Raw genomic sequence first — 21,514 nt, 5'->3', positions numbered from 1 at the left:
GTCATCAGGTCGTAATACGATAAATACGTCATCACCAAGTGTCGTCGCCGCCATAACAACAACGGAGAACAACAACGTGAATGCTGTCGTCGGCCCAAATTTCAAGTAAACACTGGACTTCACTATCGCACCAACGTAAACACACTCGTGAACCGCTTGCCACCATTGTTTAAAATGATTGTTGTGGGGAAGAAGGGCATGGACCTATAAGGAAAGAAGGGTCGCGCAAGGACTACGTCATCCAGCTCACGTTGCGTATCCGCGCGTGTGCGCGTGTCATCTCATTAGCATCTGTACTTTGGCTACGGCACACCTCTCCCAAGTGTGCCGTGGCCAAGGGGCTGTTCCGTGCTGGAATACGGATGGCGTGGTCACACTAGCCAAACGTTCTAGACTTTAGTATGCAAATGAGCTCGGGCACGGGGCCGCGGCCCTAGTGTGAGTGGCCCCTATGAAGCAGCCTAGCCTAGGAGATGGAGAAGTTGAACTGATGAGTGGCATCGTGTCTGAGATCGTGGCGGGAACTCCTCAGCACATAATGATGAGACACCTTCCAGACCGCTTTTACTTTGAAAATACATATTAAAGATCACCTATTATACTACTTTTCTGGTCTTGATTTCTTATTAATGACTCCTGTAGAGCAACCTGGCACGAATCACAGCACAAAAAACTGTCGATTTTCGGGAAACTCTTCCTCTCATCTGGACGCTTTCAGCATTCTCTGTCAACACTCGGCTTCGTCCTGCCAACCCCGCTACGTTGTGATTGGTTACCTTCCGGAAAAGCATGTTGCAGCATTACCATACATGGAAAATCCGGATTGCTCTACGTAGATAAGTCCCGGAAATTTGAACAAGTGAATGGCGCCCGGCGTCCCTAGTGTTTAGCGCTCTGCACAGCCACCCCAGACGGTCAGCAGGGAACAAGCATTCATGTACGTCATTATTTGACACTTTAGTATGGTTAAACATGACTATAAATCATTATAACAACGTTTATAGGTCATAAAAGTAGAAAAAGCATAATAGGTGCTCTTTAAAGTACAACCAATTATGACCGGTTGACCTTGTGAATTAAACATGTCATAAAATTGCCAGACCATCAGCCACCAGAGAATGATGAATAATATAGCATCTTTAATTATGCAAAACAGAACAAGGTGAATTGCATGACATTAATTGCAATTGTAATTATTATAAAGATCTACAATACATTCCTCTCTCCCTCTCTGTCATTGGTCAAATGACCAAATGGAGCGCACCTGTGATGACAACAGATCACCAAAAATAACAAATAAAGTTAATTTGACTGATCCTTCTGAGGGATGACCTTGTTTTGTTAGAATTATGCTCATGTTATAATAATTAAAAAATCTATTATTGAAATGGGTGAAAGAGAGCGAGCGAACTGGGGGGAGAGTGAGAGAGAGGGAGAAGGAGAGATATAGTATGCCTATGTCTAATTTCACATGAATTGTAACTTTTTTTTATCCATTGTGGTTGAATTGTTTCCTCATGTCCCCCCTCCTTCACGTCACCAGGAGGCAGTATAGGGTGAATTAATGAAGGCACAGCAACCTCAAATGCTGTCACCTATGAGTTGGCTATCAGTAGAAAAATGCTGAAAAAAGGCTGGTTACATTTGTGTGTGTGTATAATATGCATGAATGCATGTTTTAATGTACTTTAATGCATGCATGTATGTATGTATGTATGTATGTATGTATGTATGTATGTATGTATGTATGTATGTATGTATGTATGTATGTATGTATGTATGTATGTATGTATGTATGGATGGATGGATGGATGGATGGATGTATGTATGGATGCATGTATGTATGCATCCAAGTGTGTGTATGTACGTAAGGTTTGAATGTATGTATGTACGTACGTATGCATGAAGGGAAAATCCACACCTCCAGAGTGCAATTTAAAACGGGACATCATCAACACATCTGTTGAGGTCCCCTGTGCGTTTTACTTTCTGTACACAGCCTGCACGAGGCTGACAGTAAGTGCGACAGGCAGACTGCAACGCCTCCGCGCTCCTTCGCTGGGAGTAGCTCATCACTGTAAGCAGACTTGCAAGGTCTCTCTGCCTGCCTGGTCTCCCCTGGGCTCCCATCATTGACGTTGCGTCAGGCCAAGCCAGTGTCGATTTGTATTCGCGCCGTGCGAGTGGCTCCCGCCACGCTCACTCCTCGCGACTGCTCTGCTAACGCAGCGACATCCTTTTCCGGGGAAATATTACCGGCATATGAGTCCATCCTCACTTCATATCTAACTTTTTACGTTTTTTAGGGATGGAATGGCGGTATTAATATGAGGTCTGCTTCCAGACCACTTAGGGAATACGATTGATTCTTTACTGAGAGAGAATTCTTCTTCCAAGAATGCAATCTTGTTGTCATACTTTGTGTATATATATTTTTAACAGATGTCTTCCCTACTTCCGTTTCCATTGTTGACTATTCATTTTAATTTTAATTTTATTGTTGCACTACAAAGCAGTACTGAAATCAACCAACAAACCAACAACCCCACACAACAACAGCATTAGCAAGTAGCAACGATTAAAAGCCGGCTTCCACCTGGGGCATCCTATTGACCTGGGGGAACGCTTTTATTATTGAACTACTTCTGCTGATCTGGCCACCAGGGCCAGACGGCCAGCTTTCAGGATGGAAATAAATAAAAGGTTTGCTTTCCCTGAATTCCATAGGAATACAATTTGATTAAATATATGGTACGACGTTGGGAGAACTGTTGTGTTAATGATGAAAACGATTGAACTGTTTAGTGAGAGACTATAGGAGAGCTGAATAAATGAAGACAGTACAAGGCCAAGGAATATCCAGATTCCCATGAATTAGGTTAGGGGCCATATTCGCTCCAAACCCCCAACTGAGACCTAGATACAAAAATTGTATAGTTTACGTCAGTGTTTTGTTCTAGCTTGCCTGTTTATATTATGCACATGTTTATTCGATCCACCCTGAAGAATTCGATCCACCCCTCGTTTTGTACTTTTTTTATTTCACGGTTGTTGTCATGTATCCGTCATTGTTGGGGATCCTTTATGCATAAAGAAAAAAACAAATATAGACCAATTATGTAATAAAGACAGATTTGGGTTCAACTGAGTGGATGAATTCATACCCCCCCCCCCCCCCCCCCCCCCCCCGCCCACAAGGGAATCACTGATTGACTGGTGACTCATCTAATGGAAGACAAGCAACAAGGGAATTACACCACAACATACTAATTTCAATACAATGATTGACTTCCGGGAATGCACTCACAATCCATTGAAAGATTTTCCATCTCCAGCATCTCATGTTAACTTTCTTTCATAAGACTAACACATGATGACATGGCTTGCTTGCCTGGACCGACCCCTTTGTGATTGTGCATTGGTACGGCTGTCCTATATTATATCCATTGTGCTCATATATGTCTGCATCTTCCAAGGCCCGGGGGCGGAGCGCTATCTTCCGGTTGAACCGCTGCGCTAAAAGGTCCTTTCGTACGCGTCGGCGGCCGTTAGCTATTCTCAGTGAGGGAGCGCGGTGATGGGTGGAAGAGTGTTCTGCTTTTAACATCCATTTTGTTCTGCGCTCCTTTTCCCCTTGAGGATGCGTCCCAATTATTGGACTCACTCATTGTGGGGGGATGCGGTGTTGTTCATCACGAACAGAGCCATGGCCCTGGCCTGCTTCCTCGCTGAGCTTCACTGTATTGGAAACCATGAGGAGGATGACTGCAGTCTAAAAAAAGGGTCTTTAAAGGGGAATGTGTCGCAACAACCGGTAACTGACGTCAGTTTCACAATTGACGTTAACGTCTTTGTTTCACCCAGGGAAGGGCAATACTTAACTCTTATACTTTGTGGTGGTGAATCTTCCTATAGAGGATAGCGAATGTAATGCAATACTTATATGTGGAGCCCTAATCTGCCACGAAGTTGCATTTATTGCAGATTCTGAACAGTGTGCAGGATTGTCTTTATGGAGCATTGCTGGAAGGGGGGGGGGGGGGGGGGGGGGGAGTGGGAAATCAATGCCGCCTCAGAGAAGCCACAGGGCCGCTCGGTCCTAAAGTGTCGATACTGAGCCAGAACTCATGGCACTTTAAATGTAAATGCACCCCCTGGAAGCAACAGCACTTGGACTGGGAGCTTAAGTAGCAGGGCTTCAGCCGCAGACACCGCCAAGGAGGCCTCCGTGCAAAACCACCGTCTCTGAAGATCACCTAGAGGCGTCATATCCAGACGGATCTCTCTAGCTCTCTGAGCAACTGAGCCTTGGTCCCCTTCCAGTCAAATAAATAAATACAAAATATCGCTTAGGCAAATTAAAATATCCTTTCGGGGGAGGTTTGTTTGACTTGAGTTGCTTGGAGGATTGCCACAAAGGGAACTCTGCTGGGTTTTGAACGGCGTCACTGCTTGGTTGTCGATCGCATATTTGTGGAGGGTTCCTGCTTGAAACATCATCCGTTTGGGAGCACGGCGCGACCTTGAGTGAAACCTGTTGACGCTAGCCCAAGTCGGTGGGTTGTTTAAGTGGAACAAGGCGTCTCCGGGAGTCTGCTCTGATCTCTGCAAATTGATGCGATATAAATACTCATCAAATTAATTATGCATGCAATGGGGGCTCGCTAAGTCCACAGATTGAGATTCAATGATGCCCAAGTGATTACTTTTTTGCACTTTATGATATACAGCAATTATGCATTGTTCTAGTTTTTAATCTGTAAAGAAAAGGAAGATGGAAGATGAACAATAAAGCCTTTTATGATGTTACTCGATCATCTTGCCTGTTAATTACGTGATAAAGTAAAACGTTCCGCAAAGCGCCTCGCGACACCATACATTATTGATAACGACACCCCAATGCAACATTCTTTTTCTTTTATTTCCAACAGTCCAGTAAAACAGGCAATATGAAGAATAGTCCATAAAGATTTCTTTTTAAAAGGCTTTCTTTTCTTTAAAGAGGATGCAAAAGAGAGATAGCAATATATATATAATAACAATAATAACAAGAATCGTAATAAGGTCACTGTAATCTAAGGTAACTCTTGCAGAGTTCATGGTCCCTAATGTCACCCCAGCCCCCGTTCTTGACGTGCGGGGCCACTCCGCCGGCCCCGTTGGCGGGCAGCCTCTTAGTGATCAGCAGGTTCTTGGGGAACAGCTGGTTGGAGGTACTCTGCAGAATGTTCTCTATCTTGGTCTTCTGGTTGGCGGGCATGCAGGCGGCCTTCTTGTGGTGCATGCCGCAGTCGCCGGCGTGGAAGACGCGTGGCGCCTCGGCCACCATCACCTTCCAGTAGGTGGCCAGGCACGACACCGTCAGGTGCTGCAGGGACCAGTCCCAGTTGTAGTCGTCGTAGGTGCAGAAGTCGTCCGTGCAGCGCACCAGCTTCTGGTAGGCGTCGCGGTTCAGCGCCATGCCCATGTTGTGCTCAGTCGACTTCCACACCTTCACCTCCACCTTGTTCGCCTTGCTGGAGAAGCCGATGTGGCTGTAGCTGCCCAGCGAGAGGACGTCGCATTCCGAGTACTGCTCCTCCTTCAGCGCGCTCATCAGCCTCAGGAGGTGCAGGAAGTCCGGCGCCAGGTAGTGGTCCTCCTCGATGAGCAGGACCATGCCGGTGTGGTCCTTGAGGGAGCGCACCCGGTCCCACACAAAGTGCAGCTTCCACCACCAGTGATGCTTGGTCTGGGAGAACTTGGCCTCGCGGTAGTGGCCGAACGAGTCGGGGTACTCGGCGTTGATGCAGCCCAGCGTCAAGGCGTCCTTCTTCGAAATGTCTCTCGGGCAGTCCCGGGGGTCCTTGCCCGGGAACTCCTGCGGGTACAGCTGGATGCTGAAGGGGAAGAAGATCTGCAGGACCTGGCAGAAGTCCACCGAGGCCACCACCTGGTTGATCTCCGGGGACCAGACGTCGTGGCTGAATATCAGCAGTATGCCCTCCACCCCCTCCGCCTTCCGCAAACTCTCAATCAGGAGCTTAAGGTAGTCCGGCCGGTTGTGGACCTGAACCACCACGACCACGTTGCCCTTTTTGCGGGCCGCCTTAAACTTCTCCTCGTTCCTTATCGTCTGGTCAAAGTTGAGCTGGAAGACGATGCCCCGGTACACCATGGTGGTGTTGTCTGTGTCCGGCCTCGAGGCTTTCCCTTTGTCCTTGTCTTTCTCCACATGGCTCTCATTGGCTTGAACGACGACGGGAGCTAGCGCGGGCGGGCGGCTCACGGTGGGGGTAGCCTGTGCCTGGGGGTTGTTGTTGCTGTTGCTAATGCTAACGCTATTACTACTGCTACTGCTGCTGCTGCTGCTGCTGCTGCTGCTACTCTTCCGTACAGCCTCTACTTCCTTGGGGATCGCTGGACCACCGTCGTCGTCATCGTTGCTGCTGCTGCTGCTGTCGTGGGTCTTCTTCTGCCTCCCACTGCTCCAGAAAGCAAGGCCACAGACGACCACCACCACAGTCAGAATCACCACCTTCCTCTTGTAGATCCTGAATCTCATGGTAGGCGGTGGGACACGTGCCAGCGTAGAGTCAGGGCGAGGGACTTTGCTTTAAGGACAAAGTGAGTCGCAGTGCGTGTCGACGGACAAATGGTGCACTTTGGAAAGGGACCAGGAGCGATGGTATAGAGCAGCTCCTTAGGTGCTTAGTGGTGGCAAGGAGAACGGTGGGAATGTAAACATGGACTTATCTGGAACGGCGGTGGTTCCAGCTGAATATTCCATAAGGCATGTTGGTTTCTCGGTGGCGGCAGGTTAGCTGAGTGCATGGACCCACTGAAATGGAAACAAAGGAAAATGCATTTAGCTATGCCACAGTGGAGCAATGAATAGCCAGGTAGTGGCCTCAAGAACTAAAAAATAGTGGTTACAGAGGCCGGGTATCCGTGGTACAATTTCCTAACCTGCATGTCAAAGGCTCCTCACTACAGCCAAATATCAAACACAAGTCGTCATCACCCACATCCTCCAAGTCTATTTATGTATGCAAACCTGTCGGCTACCGACTTTTGAATGACAAACATCTTGTGTGTTATTAGAAGTGATGGTACTTACTTAACGTCCATACACGTCGCTCACTATTACAGATGGGCTTTCAAAGACGCTTTTCGGTGAATCGATGTCCAAGCTTACCCAAGCAGCTCAAAACAAGCATTGCTATCAGATCCAACATGTATAAAAGCCTGTTCTTGTCCATCTATAAATTTGAGGCCAATAATCGAGGTAACTTAAGTGTGAAACAGACGCGTTATACAATACCTCTTTCCTACGTGAGCCATCGAGAGCAGAACTGCGGTATCAGTCCGTGTGTCTCGTTTAGATGTCAACAGTAAACACCCTTGTTTACTTCAAAACAGGACACGTATTTGGCAGAAAGCGTAAAACCAGATGACAATCCAGCACAACGAGAGCGTTGTTCACACACTACTACGCTATAGGACACCCACCGAGCTACCACCGAGTAGCCCCCCGGACAAGTGCCCCCCCGTCGAGGGCTCATGCAATAATGATAACCATTGGTATTTACCTAAACCTGACGTGTGATTGCAGATCGTGAAGCAAGAATCATCAAAAGGTTAACGTGAGATTTCCATTTTCCTTCTTCCCTCTCACCCGTCTCGGATGTCTGGGCGGACTGTTAGCTGAGCGCATAACAAACATGGAACGACTGCCTGCTTCCGGCCCACAATGCATCGCTTCACCACGACGACCCAGTGCATCATAATAAGACATGTAATATTTAACATTATCATAATAAGACAGTGCATGTAATACTTAACATTATCATAATAAGACAGAACATGAAATACCTAATATTATCATAATAAGACAGTAAATGTAATACTTTATATCATACATTTGTTTAGTAGTAATAGTGATAAATATTAGTCAGTAAAAAAGCTGCCTTTGGTATTTGTACGAAAGGTTTTAAGATATGGTGAATGAATGGCAGTAGCCTATACAGATGTACAGGAAAACAAATACAGCTTATACTATGTATACGTATATGAAATCATATAAGTTATACTAGGGCCGATGCATGGGTAAAGAAAGGGCATAGCCTACTATAATTGAATGATTTAATTGAAAGCATGGCTTTGGATTGTATGTACCCAATACTGAGTTTGTTTGTTGTTGTTGTAACAGGGCATATATTGTACAAAACAGTAACATAAGACGCTTCAATCAATAAATAGAAAAAGATGTATTCATATAATTTATTGAATTAAATTAGTTTTAGTTACCCAAACATGAGTAAACGTCAATTAATGTGTCGTTTACTACTACAAAAAGAGAAGAAAAAGTAAGAACAAATGAGTGACATCGAAGTGTAACATCAAACGCACAAGAGATAGTTATGCTGCATATAGTGGTATACTGCTATCCATGGACCCTTGCCTGCGCATAGGCAAGGGTGCCCTCTAGAGTAGGCGGAGCGGCACTAAAGTGCATAGCTCGGTCCTCCACTAGGGGCGGTGCTTGCGTCGAGCGTCAGCGGAAGAGAGAGGCTCCGGATGCTTTAATGTGCGCAGGCGCGCCCTTTTCCTTCCTTTCCGACACTCGAGCGAGAGAGACAAGATGGGCCATCAGCAGCTCTATTGGAGTCATCCTAGAAAATTCGGCCAAGGATCGCGATCCTGGTTAGTTTTGTTTAATTTACAGTTGTTTAGTGGTTCACGGTGCCGTACGAGTCGATTCGTATAGTTTGACCGTGTTGTTTGCCCATAAAAAGCCAATCCCAGTGTGCGCCACATGGAGCTACATAATGGACACGGCTAACATGGCGCCGCCATGGTGGAGATGCGCCAAGCCCGTGGCTAGCCAGCATCTTAAATTCCCTTGCTAGATTTTGATTTTGATGACCTCTTTATTCTTAAAAGAATAACGTGAAATATGAAACTATTTTGTTTAATTCGGAGTTTACAACTGCACTTTTCCCCTCCACCCAAGTTGGTAAACCCGGTATGCATGCGATTTTGTTAGCCGGATGTGGGACGCATTAGCATGGGACAATGTTGACTTTTATGGTGTTTATAGTCAGTCTTCCGTGATAATAATGTATATATTTTTTTTCCTTTGCAGCCGGGTGTGCTCTAACAGACATGGACTTATCCGAAAATACGGACTAAACATGTGCCGTCAGTGCTTCAGGCAATACGCGCACGACATCGGCTTCGTGAAGGTAAGAGTGGGTCAATTCTCCTGCATTGTAATGGGCCGTCGGTGTTCTTGTTAACACACCATGGTATTAAACTAGTTATATGCCCTGTACTTTAATCCATAAGGGTTTATAGACGTATGTCCATGTAAGTTGATGTATGTGTGGTTATTGGGGTGTTGACTAGTGTTTTCTTTCCCTGAACAGTTGGATTAGATGTGTCGGTGGTGGATATTCCTCGCCATTTTCACAGAATCTGGAGGACGAGCCGAGAGGAGATGATTCAGTTGTGGAAATAAAAATTTTCGTCCTAACAACTGTCTTTTGGTATTTGTTATGACCTCCGCTTTTGCTATTGCATTTGTGTGCACATCACTCGATTTATTGTAGAGCTCTGGGTCACTTTATAATACAAAGACACCCAAAACAATGTAAATCCTTGACAAGCATACCAATGCTTTATATTGATTCCAGTTTTATTAACTGGAATGCTACGGTGTTCTATAGAGCTGTCCGGTATATCAAGCTAAACGGTGGCCAATTTCTTTGCAAACTTGATGTAAACGTCTACTCGTTTTTGGCCCGTTCAAGGGAGCATGGAATGGAAGTTTGTTGCTTGGCTTTAATTCATACTGACATTACGTTTTCATTAGCTAAATTGTGTACTGTATTGTGCACCTGAACCTTGGTCATGTAAAAGCACAGCTGGTAATTGCAAGTCTTTAGTGTTTCTAAATAATGACCATATCAACTAGTGTAAACTGCCAGTCCCATTAGAACCCTGCATACTTTTAGTCTGGAATGGATAACATTTTAGACTTGAGTCTAACAAGTGGAAGGTATCTTGTAAGATGTATGCATTAAGGGATGGTTGATAGAGTCAAAGGTGTTTTGGCATTCCGAGACTTGCAAGGGTCTATAACAAACAAGGCTTGTGTTTTTCAAATTCCTTAATTAAATGCTTGTATGCTTAAATAATTTCACTTTGACGACTGGTTTAATCATACAAATCTAAGTACATTTTGTGCAACATTTTTTGCAACTTGTACATGCAAGCCTGAGTACAAAGTTTTTTTTATTAAAGCTCTGATCAAGATACTAATACAAAAAGCTGATTTACAGATGTGTCGGGACAACCATTAGGATGAAAAGCAAAACAAATAAAACCTTTTAGACCGAATAATCATATCGATAGATATCTCCCAAGTACGCCTTTTAACTTTGAGCAAAGTCATCCAGCTCTTCCAAGTCCATCTCATACATCAGGTCATTGAGTCGTTTCTTGAAAACGACACAGCGCCGACGGGACAGTCCACGCATAAAGTCGGCCACCGTCTGTGTGTAACGGTCACAGGCGTCCTGGTTGGGCCGCTCCGTGGGGTTTTCGAGGACGTCCAGACGTTTCACACCGTCCGCGATGTCGGTATTGTCAATTACTTTCCTCTTACTGTCCATCTGTGCTTTGAACTCATGGGCGGGCGGCCTCCTGACATCCAATTCATCCCCCTCCTCAGCATCACTTTGCATCGCCTCGGATGACTGCTCCATGTCTGTGATGGCAGCAGAACCGTGGAGATGGTTCCCTTCCAGCTTTACCTTCTGTACATTTGGAGAGGATAGAGTGCAAACTTTTCAACCACAACCGTAAACAATGGGAGAATATATAGCCAACATATCCATGGTGAATGTACATTTGTCAATGTCCAGCGCCATATGTATTAATATATGCGTTTGTATGATTTTAATTGAGCCTATGCAAAGTGTGTCACGGAAAGCGCTTCAAATAAAATGTGATATTGTGACGTAGGCTACGAAGACTCCAGTCATCCTGTATCCAAAACAGTAGCCTACAGTGTCTGTCTGTGGGTCGCTAGTGGCCAAACTATTACAAAACGTAGTTGAGCTGGGTCCTAAAGCCGGAATCAAAGGGTGACGCGGGACAATTCGGACGCACAGAACCCAACCGTGCGAGTGCAACGACTTGCCTCTCGTTTTTCAGTGATGTTGCGGTGCGTCACATGCTCGTTGAGCCAAGACAACTTTTCATGGATCACGTTGACTTCCACCTTGGCTCCCTCATACCCGGGAGAAACCTTTTTGTTTTTTATCCTCTTCTTCAGCCGCACGAATTTATCCCGCAGCGCCTTCCATCGTCTCATGCACAAGGTCGGGTCTTCGTGCACCGCGTTGCCGATCGCCTTCCACGTAGCGATCGTGGTCTTGCTGTTCTTGCGCGACGGACAAGCGTTGTCGTACAGACGTCGGTGTTTGCGCACCTCCGCCGAGAGTCGCTCGTCGAAATCGTCCATTGCTCCTCCGTTCGCGTTTAATTTAGCCGTTTCGCAGTTTCGTACGCTTAAGTTCCGTGTTGGTTGTTGAGGCGACAAGGCACCGAAAACGACCGGATGTCCACCCCGCTGAACCAATCAGCGACGGCGTTCATCTGACGCACAGCGCCGCTGACGACGCACAACGCGACGTCGTCATACGCCGTTGCAAACGTGTGAAGAAATGATCAGACGCACGCAGATTAAAAGGGGGATTGTGGGAACTTAATCGAAACATTCTGAATCAAGGTCATGCAGTAACTATGGTTGAAATCATTTAGTTAACTGAGCAAGATTTATTTTATTCTACAAGCATACCATTTTCATAGTAGCCTGTAGGCCGAGCTAAGGCCTATATATCATATCAGATGTGAATAGCTTATTTAAATAAGTGTTATATTTTCCTTATTATTAATCATGAGAGTTACAAGGCCACTCAGCCTATTAGTAGACCTGTTAAGATGATGAATTTTGTAATTCATGACCTCCATGAAGAACTGCTTCAAAATAAAAGTCCAACAACCTATAAAGTAGGATGCTACTAGGCTTCTTGCTGTACATTTTGCCGACACATAATTTTCATCCTGTTGAATTGATCAAGCTTCAACCAGGTTTAGGCTTCCTCAAATTATTCAGAACACGTTCATTTTTGAGGGAATTGTTTTATTCAAGGGTCCAAAATACAGTTGGTCGGAAGCTTATAAATATGTCTGCCTGCCCAATTATTCCTATTTTGACACAGTCCATCGTCTTGAGGAGAGCGCCAACAATTCCCCTCTAGACTAATAAAGAAGGCCGTGTGGATATTTATTAAGGGAGCCACTAGATGGCAGCAGTACTCTAGAAAATAAGTAGCCTATAGCGTTCGGGAAACAGAGCAAGGTCTATCAGACATTTCCTGGATTGTATTTTTTTTGTAATGATTACAATCTCTTATGTTGATATGAACAGTGTAACTAAGGAGAGCTGAATTCCATTAATCCGTATACAAACTCTAGTTTTTAGGTTCATAGGTTGATTAGTCCCACTTTAACCATTATGCAGTATTTACGAGAATCATTTGCTTTGCAGATGTGATGCAAAGCAAAGCAGATGTGATTCCCTTTCAATCTTTATCATAGATGACCCTTTTGATTAGCTTACTATATAAGTGCATTTAGACACGCACACACACACACACACACACACACACACACACACACACACACACACACACACACACACACACACACACACACACACACACACACACACACACACACACACACACACACACACACACACAGATACACTGTGTGTATCCATGAGCATAACTTTAGGATTATGCTTCTTAAAAGTAAAGATAATTGTCTGTCAGTTGTTGTAATCCGAATCTTGATAATATGCAGATGTGAACATGTGTGTGTGTGTGTGTGTGTGTGTGTGTGTGTGTGTGTGTGTGTGTGCGTCTGCAGAGACATGGATGTTGTGTGCCTGTGTGTGTTTGTTGTCTCCAGACAAATTGCAGCATCCAGAGTAAACGCATGACTAAACGTTACAAAACAACGATTGATACATTGATTCTGCATTTGATTTTAGCCAGCTGCGTTCACACCAAAATATGCAAAAAGTTGACGCGCGTCACGATCCCATTCAAAGTGTATGTAGAGACGCGTTGCTGCTTTGCTGCCGCAGCATTTCCTGCCGAGAAAACGGGCAGCAAAATTTGATTTGCGGCGCGTCAAAATCTGATTTGCAGCGCGGCATGCCCGTGCCCGCTGCCGGGCACGGGCGGCGGGCGCGTTCACGTATTTTGCGGCGCGTCAAATGCTGCTCGAGTTGAAATATTTCAACTTTTCGGCAGCAAACGCGTGATGACAGCCAATCAGCGTTCAACAGCGTTGCCACTGAGGCGTTGCCACTGAGTGACATGCCGTAACAGCCAATCAGTGTTACTTAAATGGAGGAGAAGATAATAATTGCAGTCTCCGCATACCCGGTGATCTTCAACACCACCGTGGCCAGTTATAAGTGTCCAATACATATATATATATAAGTATAAATGTCCAACCGAGAGATCCTAGCACCGATCCTAGCTAGCAGGTCATCAAACTGGGCCGGAGTCAACCTCAAATAGCGCTGGAAGCGTTCGTCGTCCAGACGGAGCTCCTGCAGAAGACTGTGAAATTCACCAAGCTCTGTACGGCTCTGAATGGTCTCATGAACCCATAAACGACGGGCATTCCGACGTCTCTCCTTCTTCCACAACAGGTAAAGTCAAGACATGCAATGCTCGTAATGTCGGCCATGGTTGTGAATGAATTCAGAAGCACCGCGGGAAAAACTTGCCGCGCATCAAAACTGCGGCGCAGCAAAACTTTTGCGGCGCAGCAAAACCTTTGACGCGCCGCAAAACCTTTGCCGCGCTGCAAAACTTTTGACGCGCCGCAAAACTTGATTTGCGGCGCCGCAAAACTTCGGCGGCAACGCGTTCGGGCAGCAAATGCATCTTTTGGTGTGAACGCAGAATGATTATTTTATTGACTTGAGAGGTTTCCAATTCGAACAAATCCCCTATAATGGGTGGAAAGCAAGCATGTGAATTGAGCGCGTTTTCTGCTGCAGTGTTGGCACGGAAACATTCCACCAGGTGTACTTGCCTGTAAGGTGGCACACTAAGTCATGGACACTTCACACTGAAAAATATCTGTAGGCTAGCATCGCTGCTCTTTCCTCCATATTTAAAATCTCAATTGGACTGATTTCATATTTTTGGAATGCGCTTTTGAGATCGTTCTAGTTTAAAATGCTGGTGTTGATGATAACACTAAATATATATATCAGACTATTTTTATACAAAACAATTCTGCAGCATTATTGTTATAGTTCTGCCATTTCACCAGCGCTTCCCACTCAATTGGCAGCTGCACGTCTCGGGAAACAGTGGAGAAGACAACCTTGTCATGCCCAAAGTGAAGTGACAAGAAGACAAGAATTCCCTGGCACGGCACTGACAGGAATGCTTCCAAATTCCTAAATAGATGAGGGATTCGAGAACACAGAGAGTTTCTGATAGTCCTTCATGCCATTTGCGGTGTGGTTCGGAAAAAAAAGGGACGTCTGGATGCCGCTGCTGAAAGCACAGAGAAGTGGTTGGGGAGAGAGACGATTTATTTCAAGAAAAAGATCCGGAGACCGTGAGCGTGTATCTGCCAGCACCCGTTGTACACTAGAGCTTATGAGAAACCTCCCTTTGCATCTTGACAGTATGATGAAGGAGGACTCTGGGCTGTTCCAGGTTGGCCCTGGGACCAACCTGGTTCTGAAAGCTAGCGTATGGAACCAAGATGGCCATTTATGGATCACGGTCAATACCCCGACTCAAACCTAGGCAGCATCCCGGGAGAAGGAAGGGTGGATGATGAGTATTGTTTGCTGAAGTTAACCAACGCTCCAAAGGGACAGGTTTGTCGAAATGCGACAGGTCTCAATAATTGGATCTTGGAACAAAATCGATTTTCTTTGGCTTTAAGGGTATTGATTTTTGAATATGCTAAACAAAGTTGAGCCCCAATATAGTAGTAATCAATGGTTGTAATGTGGTCCTGTGTAGCTCAAAGCATAAACACTGTGGTAAAACACGGCCTTGAAACTGTCAGGGTTAAGGGTTTGATTCCCTCTAGAAAAAAAGCATTAACATAAAAGCATTTACAAAATGGTGTATTTTATTCAGAACATTGGTTAATTGAAGAACCATGTAATCATATTCATGCCCTGATTATGATATAAAAATACAGGGCCATGTTCCATGTTATACTGAACATTAGGCACAACTCAAATCACTATTGGAGTTCCAATAACGTTTTCAAAATAATTTATAATGTGTGCATTATATTTACATATTCACTGGATCAAAAGTTTGAAACCTTCCCAGCCCAATAACTAAACCAGTACATATAGGAGGACTTACATAGTGCAAATATATTAAATGGCTATTTCCCCCCAAAAAATATTGCAAGATAATCTGATAATCCTGAGGCTTAACACTTTAGAACAGGCCGGAAGCCAGTATGTGTGAGGAGATTAGGGCAGGCTAAAAGCCATATGAAAGTGGATCAGACATCCACACTAAACTCAGTTTTAGAGGGAAAAGTATGAAAGTGATCCCCTATCCAGATTAGGGCAGGCTAAAAGCCATAAGAAAGTGGATCAGACATTCACACTATACGTATAACTAGGTTTAAATAAGGTTTAAACTAACAGAAAAACATTCATCAAAAAACATTCATCACCTTCGGTTTAGGTACAATGATAATCTTCCCACAAAAAATGACAACACGGCAATGCGATTATGGTATATTTTCCTTACTGCTAGAGCTGTATAAAACAGAGTGGTATTTTCTGTGTCAGAGAGAGAGACATTGAGTGAGAGGCAAGAGGCCAAGTATTCGGATCATATTGCAATATAATAAACTAATCCTTTGGCTATTAGCCCTCTAGTTGAACAAATGCTACAGTGATTCAGCACATATAGCGCAAAAGAGGCTTAGTGGAACAGTGGCTATAGTGCAACCAACAGGCTGTAGCTCAGAGGTGCAGCCTCTTGGTTGCACCTCTGAGCATCTTAAGCGGATAAACAACACTCAGATGAGCCTACTCAATGGAACACGATGGTTGCGTTAGCCTCAGTGTGATTGACCTGCATTGTATAGCAAAATCGGTTGACACCTTCTTAAGCAGTTTAAGGAAAAGTACTAGCCATGAATAGAAATGGGTCTAAACAATGCCAGAGAAAGTTTCTTAGGATCCTGATATTTCTGCTGTACCCCGTAAACATGACTGGAAAGTCCCGCTAGGGTTTATGGGAGGTGGATGTTAGCCTTAGTGTTTTCTAATAATAGAGCTGGGTATATAGAGGCTATGGGTATTTCAGTGTTTCATCTTCGCCTTGAAGAGACCGGACGTAATAACCATAAACCTTTATGCACCGCTGGGATTGGAGCTCATAACCATATACGCAACTCCCATTTGTACGTTTAGCTTGGATGGTATCCTTTGCTGTCCTTCTCAGTATTCACACAGTGTTCAGCCTTGCCAATTTTAAGAGCCGGCTATTACGGGGATTAGCAATTAATGGTGGAGCAATAATGGCGCCATGAGCAACGTCTGTGAGTAAAAAAATAAATGGATTCATGTTTTCACACCAGTGACTGTCGATAATAAGACATGAGTCCACGTGTGTAGGCCTACGGGTGAGCGAACATGCCGAGTAGGGTGTCAAGACGTCATTTTCTCAGTGTGCCAAACGGGACTGTGTCACCCTGGCTGACACTGTTCTCCACCGTGGTTTGCCATCTCCTTACAGGGATAAAAGAAAAGCAATATTTAGCAGTGTTAATCTTGTTCGTCACTGTGAACCCGGGCCACAGCCTTGTGGCCTCACTCGCAGAAGAATAGACTTCCCGGAGCCACTTTTTGGGATCAATGCGGCTTCAATGAGTTAGCTAATTTAGCAAAACACCAGCAGCTGTACCGTTTATTTGGCAGGCTAAATTAAAAACATCCATCATCCTCCACCACAATAACCGTTCATCCTCCACAGCCTTTTTTTTTATGAACCAAAGAAACATATTATTTCAATATTCCACATGCTAATGCTAAGTATCCCTTGACACAGCGATTTGCCTGACCTTTGAACCTTTGACCTTTGTTTGTCGTGACTGTGTCCTCTTTTGGTTTCTCCTTCGCACAGTAGGGTTAAGGTGTTCCGGCCCAGGCACGTTCTGACGTGTATCACTTGATGAAGTAGGTGGCTCACCGGGTAGAGTGGTACCATACAGGCTCAGTCCTGAACGCAGCGACACCGGGTTACAATCCTGCCGTGGTCATTTGCTGCATGTCCTCCCCTCTATCTCCGAACCCTTCCTCGCTATCTCACTCTACGCAAAAAAATAGATGCAATATGTTTCCTCGCCATTTTGAAGTGTCATCCGGGGACTGACAGGCAGTATGGATTCCCCCAAACCAATCAGGGAAGAGATATCCCCGGTTCCCCAGAAACCAGCCAGAAATTACACTCAAATAATCGCTCTTAAATATTGACAACAGCACCTTTCACCAACAGAGGAATGTGCAGTTAGCGTGCTGGATGATTGCCGGGGAAGGGCGATGCTTGGCAGCGGGTTTGGTTTCAATTGAAGCAGGTTCGATTGAGCCGGGACTCTCGGGGGCCTTTGGTGGAGGCTCAGTGAAATGACTATGGACAAGGCTGCAATAAAACACTGTTGAGCAAGAGATCCCACTGACAGGGGAAGCTAGGGGAGGCATTAGGGCCTCTTTGTTCTCGGGGCTTATCAAAATTGCTTGTATGCAGGGTATAATAATGATAATAAAAAAGCAGCAGTCCTGCAGCTACAAAGGGCTAAACTCTGGCATAGTGTGCCCACAGTGTGCGATGGGCCCACTTCAAGGTTTGCTCTCTTGTCAATGTTAGCATTTACCAAATAGCTAAATCCAGGATTTGGAATGTAAATGGGAGCCGTGTGGGGTGCCTACGAGGCCGGGGCTACCTGGGAGACAGTGTGTAGAGGCCGGGGCTACCTGGGAGACAGTGTGTAGAGGCCGGGGCTACCTGGGAGACAGTGTGTAGAGGCCGGGGCTACCTGGGAGACAGTGTGTAGAGGCCGGGGCTACCTGGGAGACAGTGTGTAGAGGCCGGGGCTACCTGGGAGACAGTGTGTAGAGGCCGGGGCTACCTGGGAGACAGTGTGTAGAGGCCGGGGCTACCTGGGAGACAGTGTGTAGAGGCCGGGGCTACCTGGGAGACAGTGTGTAGAGGCCGGGGCTACCTGGGAGACAGTGTGTAGAGGCCGGGGCTACCTGGGAGACAGTGTGTAGAGGCCGGGGCTACCTGGGAGACAGTGTGTAGAGGCCGGGGCTACCTGGGAGACAGTGTGTAGAGGCCGGGGCTACCTGGGAGACAGTGTGTAGAGGCCGGGGCTACCTGGGAGACAGTGTGTAGAGGCCGGGGCTACCTGGGAGACAGTGTGTAGAGGCCGGGGCTACCTGGGAGACAGTGTGTAGAGGCCGGGGCTACCTGGGAGACAGTGTGTAGAGGCCGGGGCTACCTGGGAGACAGTGTGTAGAGGCCGGGGCTACCTGGGAGACAGTGTGTAGAGGCCGGGGCTACCTGGGAGACAGTGTGTAGAGGCCGGGGCTACCTGGGAGACAGTGTGTAGAGGCCGGGGCTACCTGGGAGACAGTGTGTAGAGGCCGGGGCTACCTGGGAGACAGTGTGTAGAGGCCGGGGCTACCTGGGAGACAGTGTGTAGAGGCCGGGGCTACCTGGGAGACAGTGTGTAGAGGCCGGGGCTACCTGGGAGACAGTGTGTAGAGGCCGGGGTAAATGTGTTTCCGTCGGTATTGGCGTAACGGGCCCTAACAGCAATTGTTCTCTGTTTTTAATTGTTCAGAGGCCTTTCATTTCCTCTTCAAAACACTCTTCCATGAATACATCGATGTGGTGCAGACCTGTTTTCTGTGGTTCACATCTGCGTGATACCCGATTGCAGGCCGTGTTAAAAGCTACGCAATGAGTTTAGTGCAGAGCACCGGGGCCGGGGCGATAGATTCCCTATTTATTACCGTTATTATATTTTCCCGCCGCTCACTGTTATTGTATTTTTTTACAGCAACAACAACGTTACCGCACGTTCACACGGGTGATATCTCTGGCTAATGGTCAAAACGTCGCTAGGACGGTCCCCGATTGTTGTGCGTTGTCTGCCATGCTATTTATTACCAAATATCCTGGTGGTGCAACGAGAGCTATCTTCCTCTGGAGGGAAATGAAGGATGATGCAGAGTGAGCATTTATTTTAACGAAGTGTGCAGCACTTGAAGCTCCTCGTGCCTTTCGATTTGCAAGGCTCCCCCACCACCAACGACACCACCGTCACCACCACCGCCACCATCACCACCACCACTACCAACTACCACCACCATTACCGACTACCGCCGCCGCCACCGCCACCACCTCCATCCCCACCTTCTCCAGCACCACCACTACTGCCGTCCCGGGCCCTCGCCTCCACCCCTTTCCGGAAACGTGCCCAGCTGCGTCCGTCACACCGAGACACCACCCCACCTCTCTGAGAATTGCATGATGTGCATGATAGGAGTACACACATTTTTCATGAATCACATCCCCTCCGGAGGGGCCGTGCGTATGAGCAGTTCCTTCATGTGTCCGAGCACAGCCTCCGCTCAGAGGTGCATTTGAAATGCAGATTGGGTGTTGACCCCTCTCTTTGAATAACCTTTCCGTTTCAACCCTTTAACGTGACTGTCCTTGGATGTTGTTTTTTTATTATTCGATGCTGGAATTCGTGGCCGTTAAAAGGAAGATTCAAAGAGAAAGGCGGTGGTGTTCGAAAGCCCCTTAATGATATACAGTTTACCCAGCCCTTAGCCCTGATTGAATACGCAAAGCCAAGTCAAGAGGTCAAATCACAGAGATCGAAAAAACAGTGCGCAGCCGGAAAGCGGTTTCAAGTGTGGGCTCAGGAAGAAGATGAGACCTTAAGAAAATAAAAGCGTGACGGGGCAGGGATGGCAAAGTGAAACAAACAAGGAGAGATGGGTTTTTTCCTTCTGCGCTTTAGGTATGTTCAGCCTGGAGGATTCACTCTGCCTCACACACAGGGGTCCAGCGCGACCTGCCCACATTCTCATCATCAGCAGTGGCTGCATCACACGGGGGGGGGGGGGGGGGAGAGACATAGGGGTGTCAAGACGAAGACGAAGAAGGTGCTCTCACTTCGGGACGGATTGATTTCCGAGTCTGTCCACCCACCAGATGATACCAGTAGCGGTGAAAGAGAGAGAGCCAGCCGGGGCCACATATTTAAAAGCTGCAGGGTATCGGCGTGTCGCCGTGGCGATGAGCGGTAATGGAGAGTGATAGGGATCAGTTGGAGCCAGGTTTCCATTGATTAGGGGGGGTGTGTATAAACGGATGGAGGGATCAATGGTGGGGGGTGGAAATTTAAAAGAGCTTTGATGACTTAAGGTGAGTGCCGGGCGGAGTGATAGATTGTGATCAGTTTGTCGTGTCTGCCGTTTTTAATGGATTGCTCGGACAGCGTGGAAATGGAGATGTCTAAACCGTACACAACAGCACTCGTTCCTCCTCTATAGGACGCAGGAACACCGTCGTACCGTCAGCTCCTAATCCGTTACGGCTCCATCCACTCGTTGGTAAATACTGTCACAGCTGTTTGTACTTTTAGTCATTTTGCAGACTTAAAAGTATTTCTGTGTACAGTTTGTGAGGATGCCGCGGTAAATGAGCAAGTAGGGCTGAGAATCTTTGCCTCCGGGGTTACTCGAGGTAGGCCAAGGACATTAGGATTCAAACCCAGAACCTTTGACTGGGATTCAAAATCCCCCAACCGCAAGACTATGATAGCCCCCAGGATTCAATAGACAATACTACTACTACTGTTAGCACTGCTACCCCTGCTTTTAATTACTACTGTAATCTTCCTCCCTTCGGTTTAATAGTTTTAAATGAGAGCTGGATTAGCATTAGCGTATCGTTCCTAGCAGGCTGCTACCAGCCTATAGGCCTATCGGGCATTGACTCAAATATTTGTACGGCCAGCAGACTATTAGAATCCGACTACGTGCCCGTGTGTCCGAATGGTCCCGGAAAGCAATAATCCATGATTAAATTGTTCTAATTGATAATTGAATCGATACGTTTCCTGGTTATTTCTTGGTGCAATCGTTAACTCGAAGATAAATCGCTCCATTAACTAACCGCCCGCAATGAGGCATGCAGAATCGCATTGTTATTAATACCAGCCTATGGATATTATGTTGACGTCTCATTACTCTTCCCCAAAATTGATTGGTACACATCATTAACCTGGGAATCTGGCGAAGACGCCCCGATGTGAAAGGACAGTCCAACGATTTTCCAGGGTGTCCGACGGCGACGTT

The 21,514-nt window shown here is 46.3% G+C and overlaps 3 protein-coding genes across 4 annotated transcripts; 1 reads left to right on the top strand and 2 right to left on the bottom strand.

Annotated features, from left to right (window-relative positions):
* Positions 1–4,902: 4,902 nt before the first annotated feature.
* On the bottom strand, positions 4,903–7,740 carry mgat2 (alpha-1,6-mannosyl-glycoprotein 2-beta-N-acetylglucosaminyltransferase). Of its 2 annotated transcripts, none has more exons than XM_060041511.1 (2): positions 7,572–7,740; positions 4,903–6,820 (listed from the first exon to the last, which is right to left on the bottom strand). In XM_060041511.1, the coding sequence occupies exon 2, from the start codon at positions 6,542–6,544 to the stop codon at positions 5,066–5,068; it is 1,479 nt and encodes a 492-aa protein (XP_059897494.1). In that variant the 5' UTR covers positions 6,545–6,820; positions 7,572–7,740; the 3' UTR covers positions 4,903–5,065. The 2 variants fall into 2 exon arrangements, with proteins under 2 accessions (XP_059897494.1, XP_059897495.1); XM_060041512.1 differs by lacking the exon at positions 7,572–7,740 and adding an exon at positions 7,304–7,557.
* Positions 7,741–8,523: 783 nt separating this feature from the next.
* rps29 (ribosomal protein S29) lies at positions 8,524–9,520 on the top strand. Its single transcript, XM_060041570.1, has 3 exons — positions 8,524–8,685; positions 9,128–9,227; positions 9,411–9,520. Exons 1-3 carry the CDS (start codon positions 8,624–8,626, stop codon positions 9,417–9,419), a joined length of 171 nt encoding a protein of 56 aa, XP_059897553.1. The 5' UTR covers positions 8,524–8,623; the 3' UTR covers positions 9,420–9,520.
* On the bottom strand, positions 9,281–11,630 carry LOC132449753 (uncharacterized). The gene is made up of 2 exons (XM_060041569.1): positions 11,189–11,630; positions 9,281–10,802 (listed from the first exon to the last, which is right to left on the bottom strand). Exons 1-2 carry the CDS (start codon positions 11,510–11,512, stop codon positions 10,419–10,421), a joined length of 708 nt encoding a protein of 235 aa, XP_059897552.1. The 5' UTR covers positions 11,513–11,630; the 3' UTR covers positions 9,281–10,418.
* Positions 11,631–21,514: the final 9,884 nt, after the last annotated feature.

Source organism: Gadus macrocephalus, chromosome 21 (assembly GCF_031168955.1).
Source record: "Gadus macrocephalus chromosome 21, ASM3116895v1".
In the NCBI taxonomy this organism is placed as follows: domain Eukaryota; kingdom Metazoa; phylum Chordata; class Actinopteri; order Gadiformes; family Gadidae; genus Gadus; species Gadus macrocephalus.
The sequence above is the reverse complement of the archived record's forward strand: the minus strand, read 5'-3'. Positions and strand labels throughout refer to the sequence as shown.

Bases quoted from the DNA above. Each gene is read 5' to 3' on its own strand.
- mgat2 (XM_060041511.1), bottom strand. From the start codon at position 6,544: ATGAGATTCAGGATCTACAAGAGGAAGGTGGTGATTCTGACTGTGGTG.
- rps29 (XM_060041570.1), top strand. From the start codon at position 8,624: ATGGGCCATCAGCAGCTCTATTGGAGTCATCCTAGAAAATTCGGCCAA. The intron at 8,686-9,127 runs GTTAGTTTTGTT...TTTCCTTTGCAG, and splicing joins GGCCAAGGATCGCGATCCTG to CCGGGTGTGCTCTAACAGAC.
- LOC132449753 (XM_060041569.1), bottom strand. From the start codon at position 11,512: ATGGACGATTTCGACGAGCGACTCTCGGCGGAGGTGCGCAAACACCGA. The intron at 10,803-11,188 runs GCAAGTCGTTGC...CCAAATGTACAG, and splicing joins ACATCACTGAAAAACGAGAG to AAGGTAAAGCTGGAAGGGAA.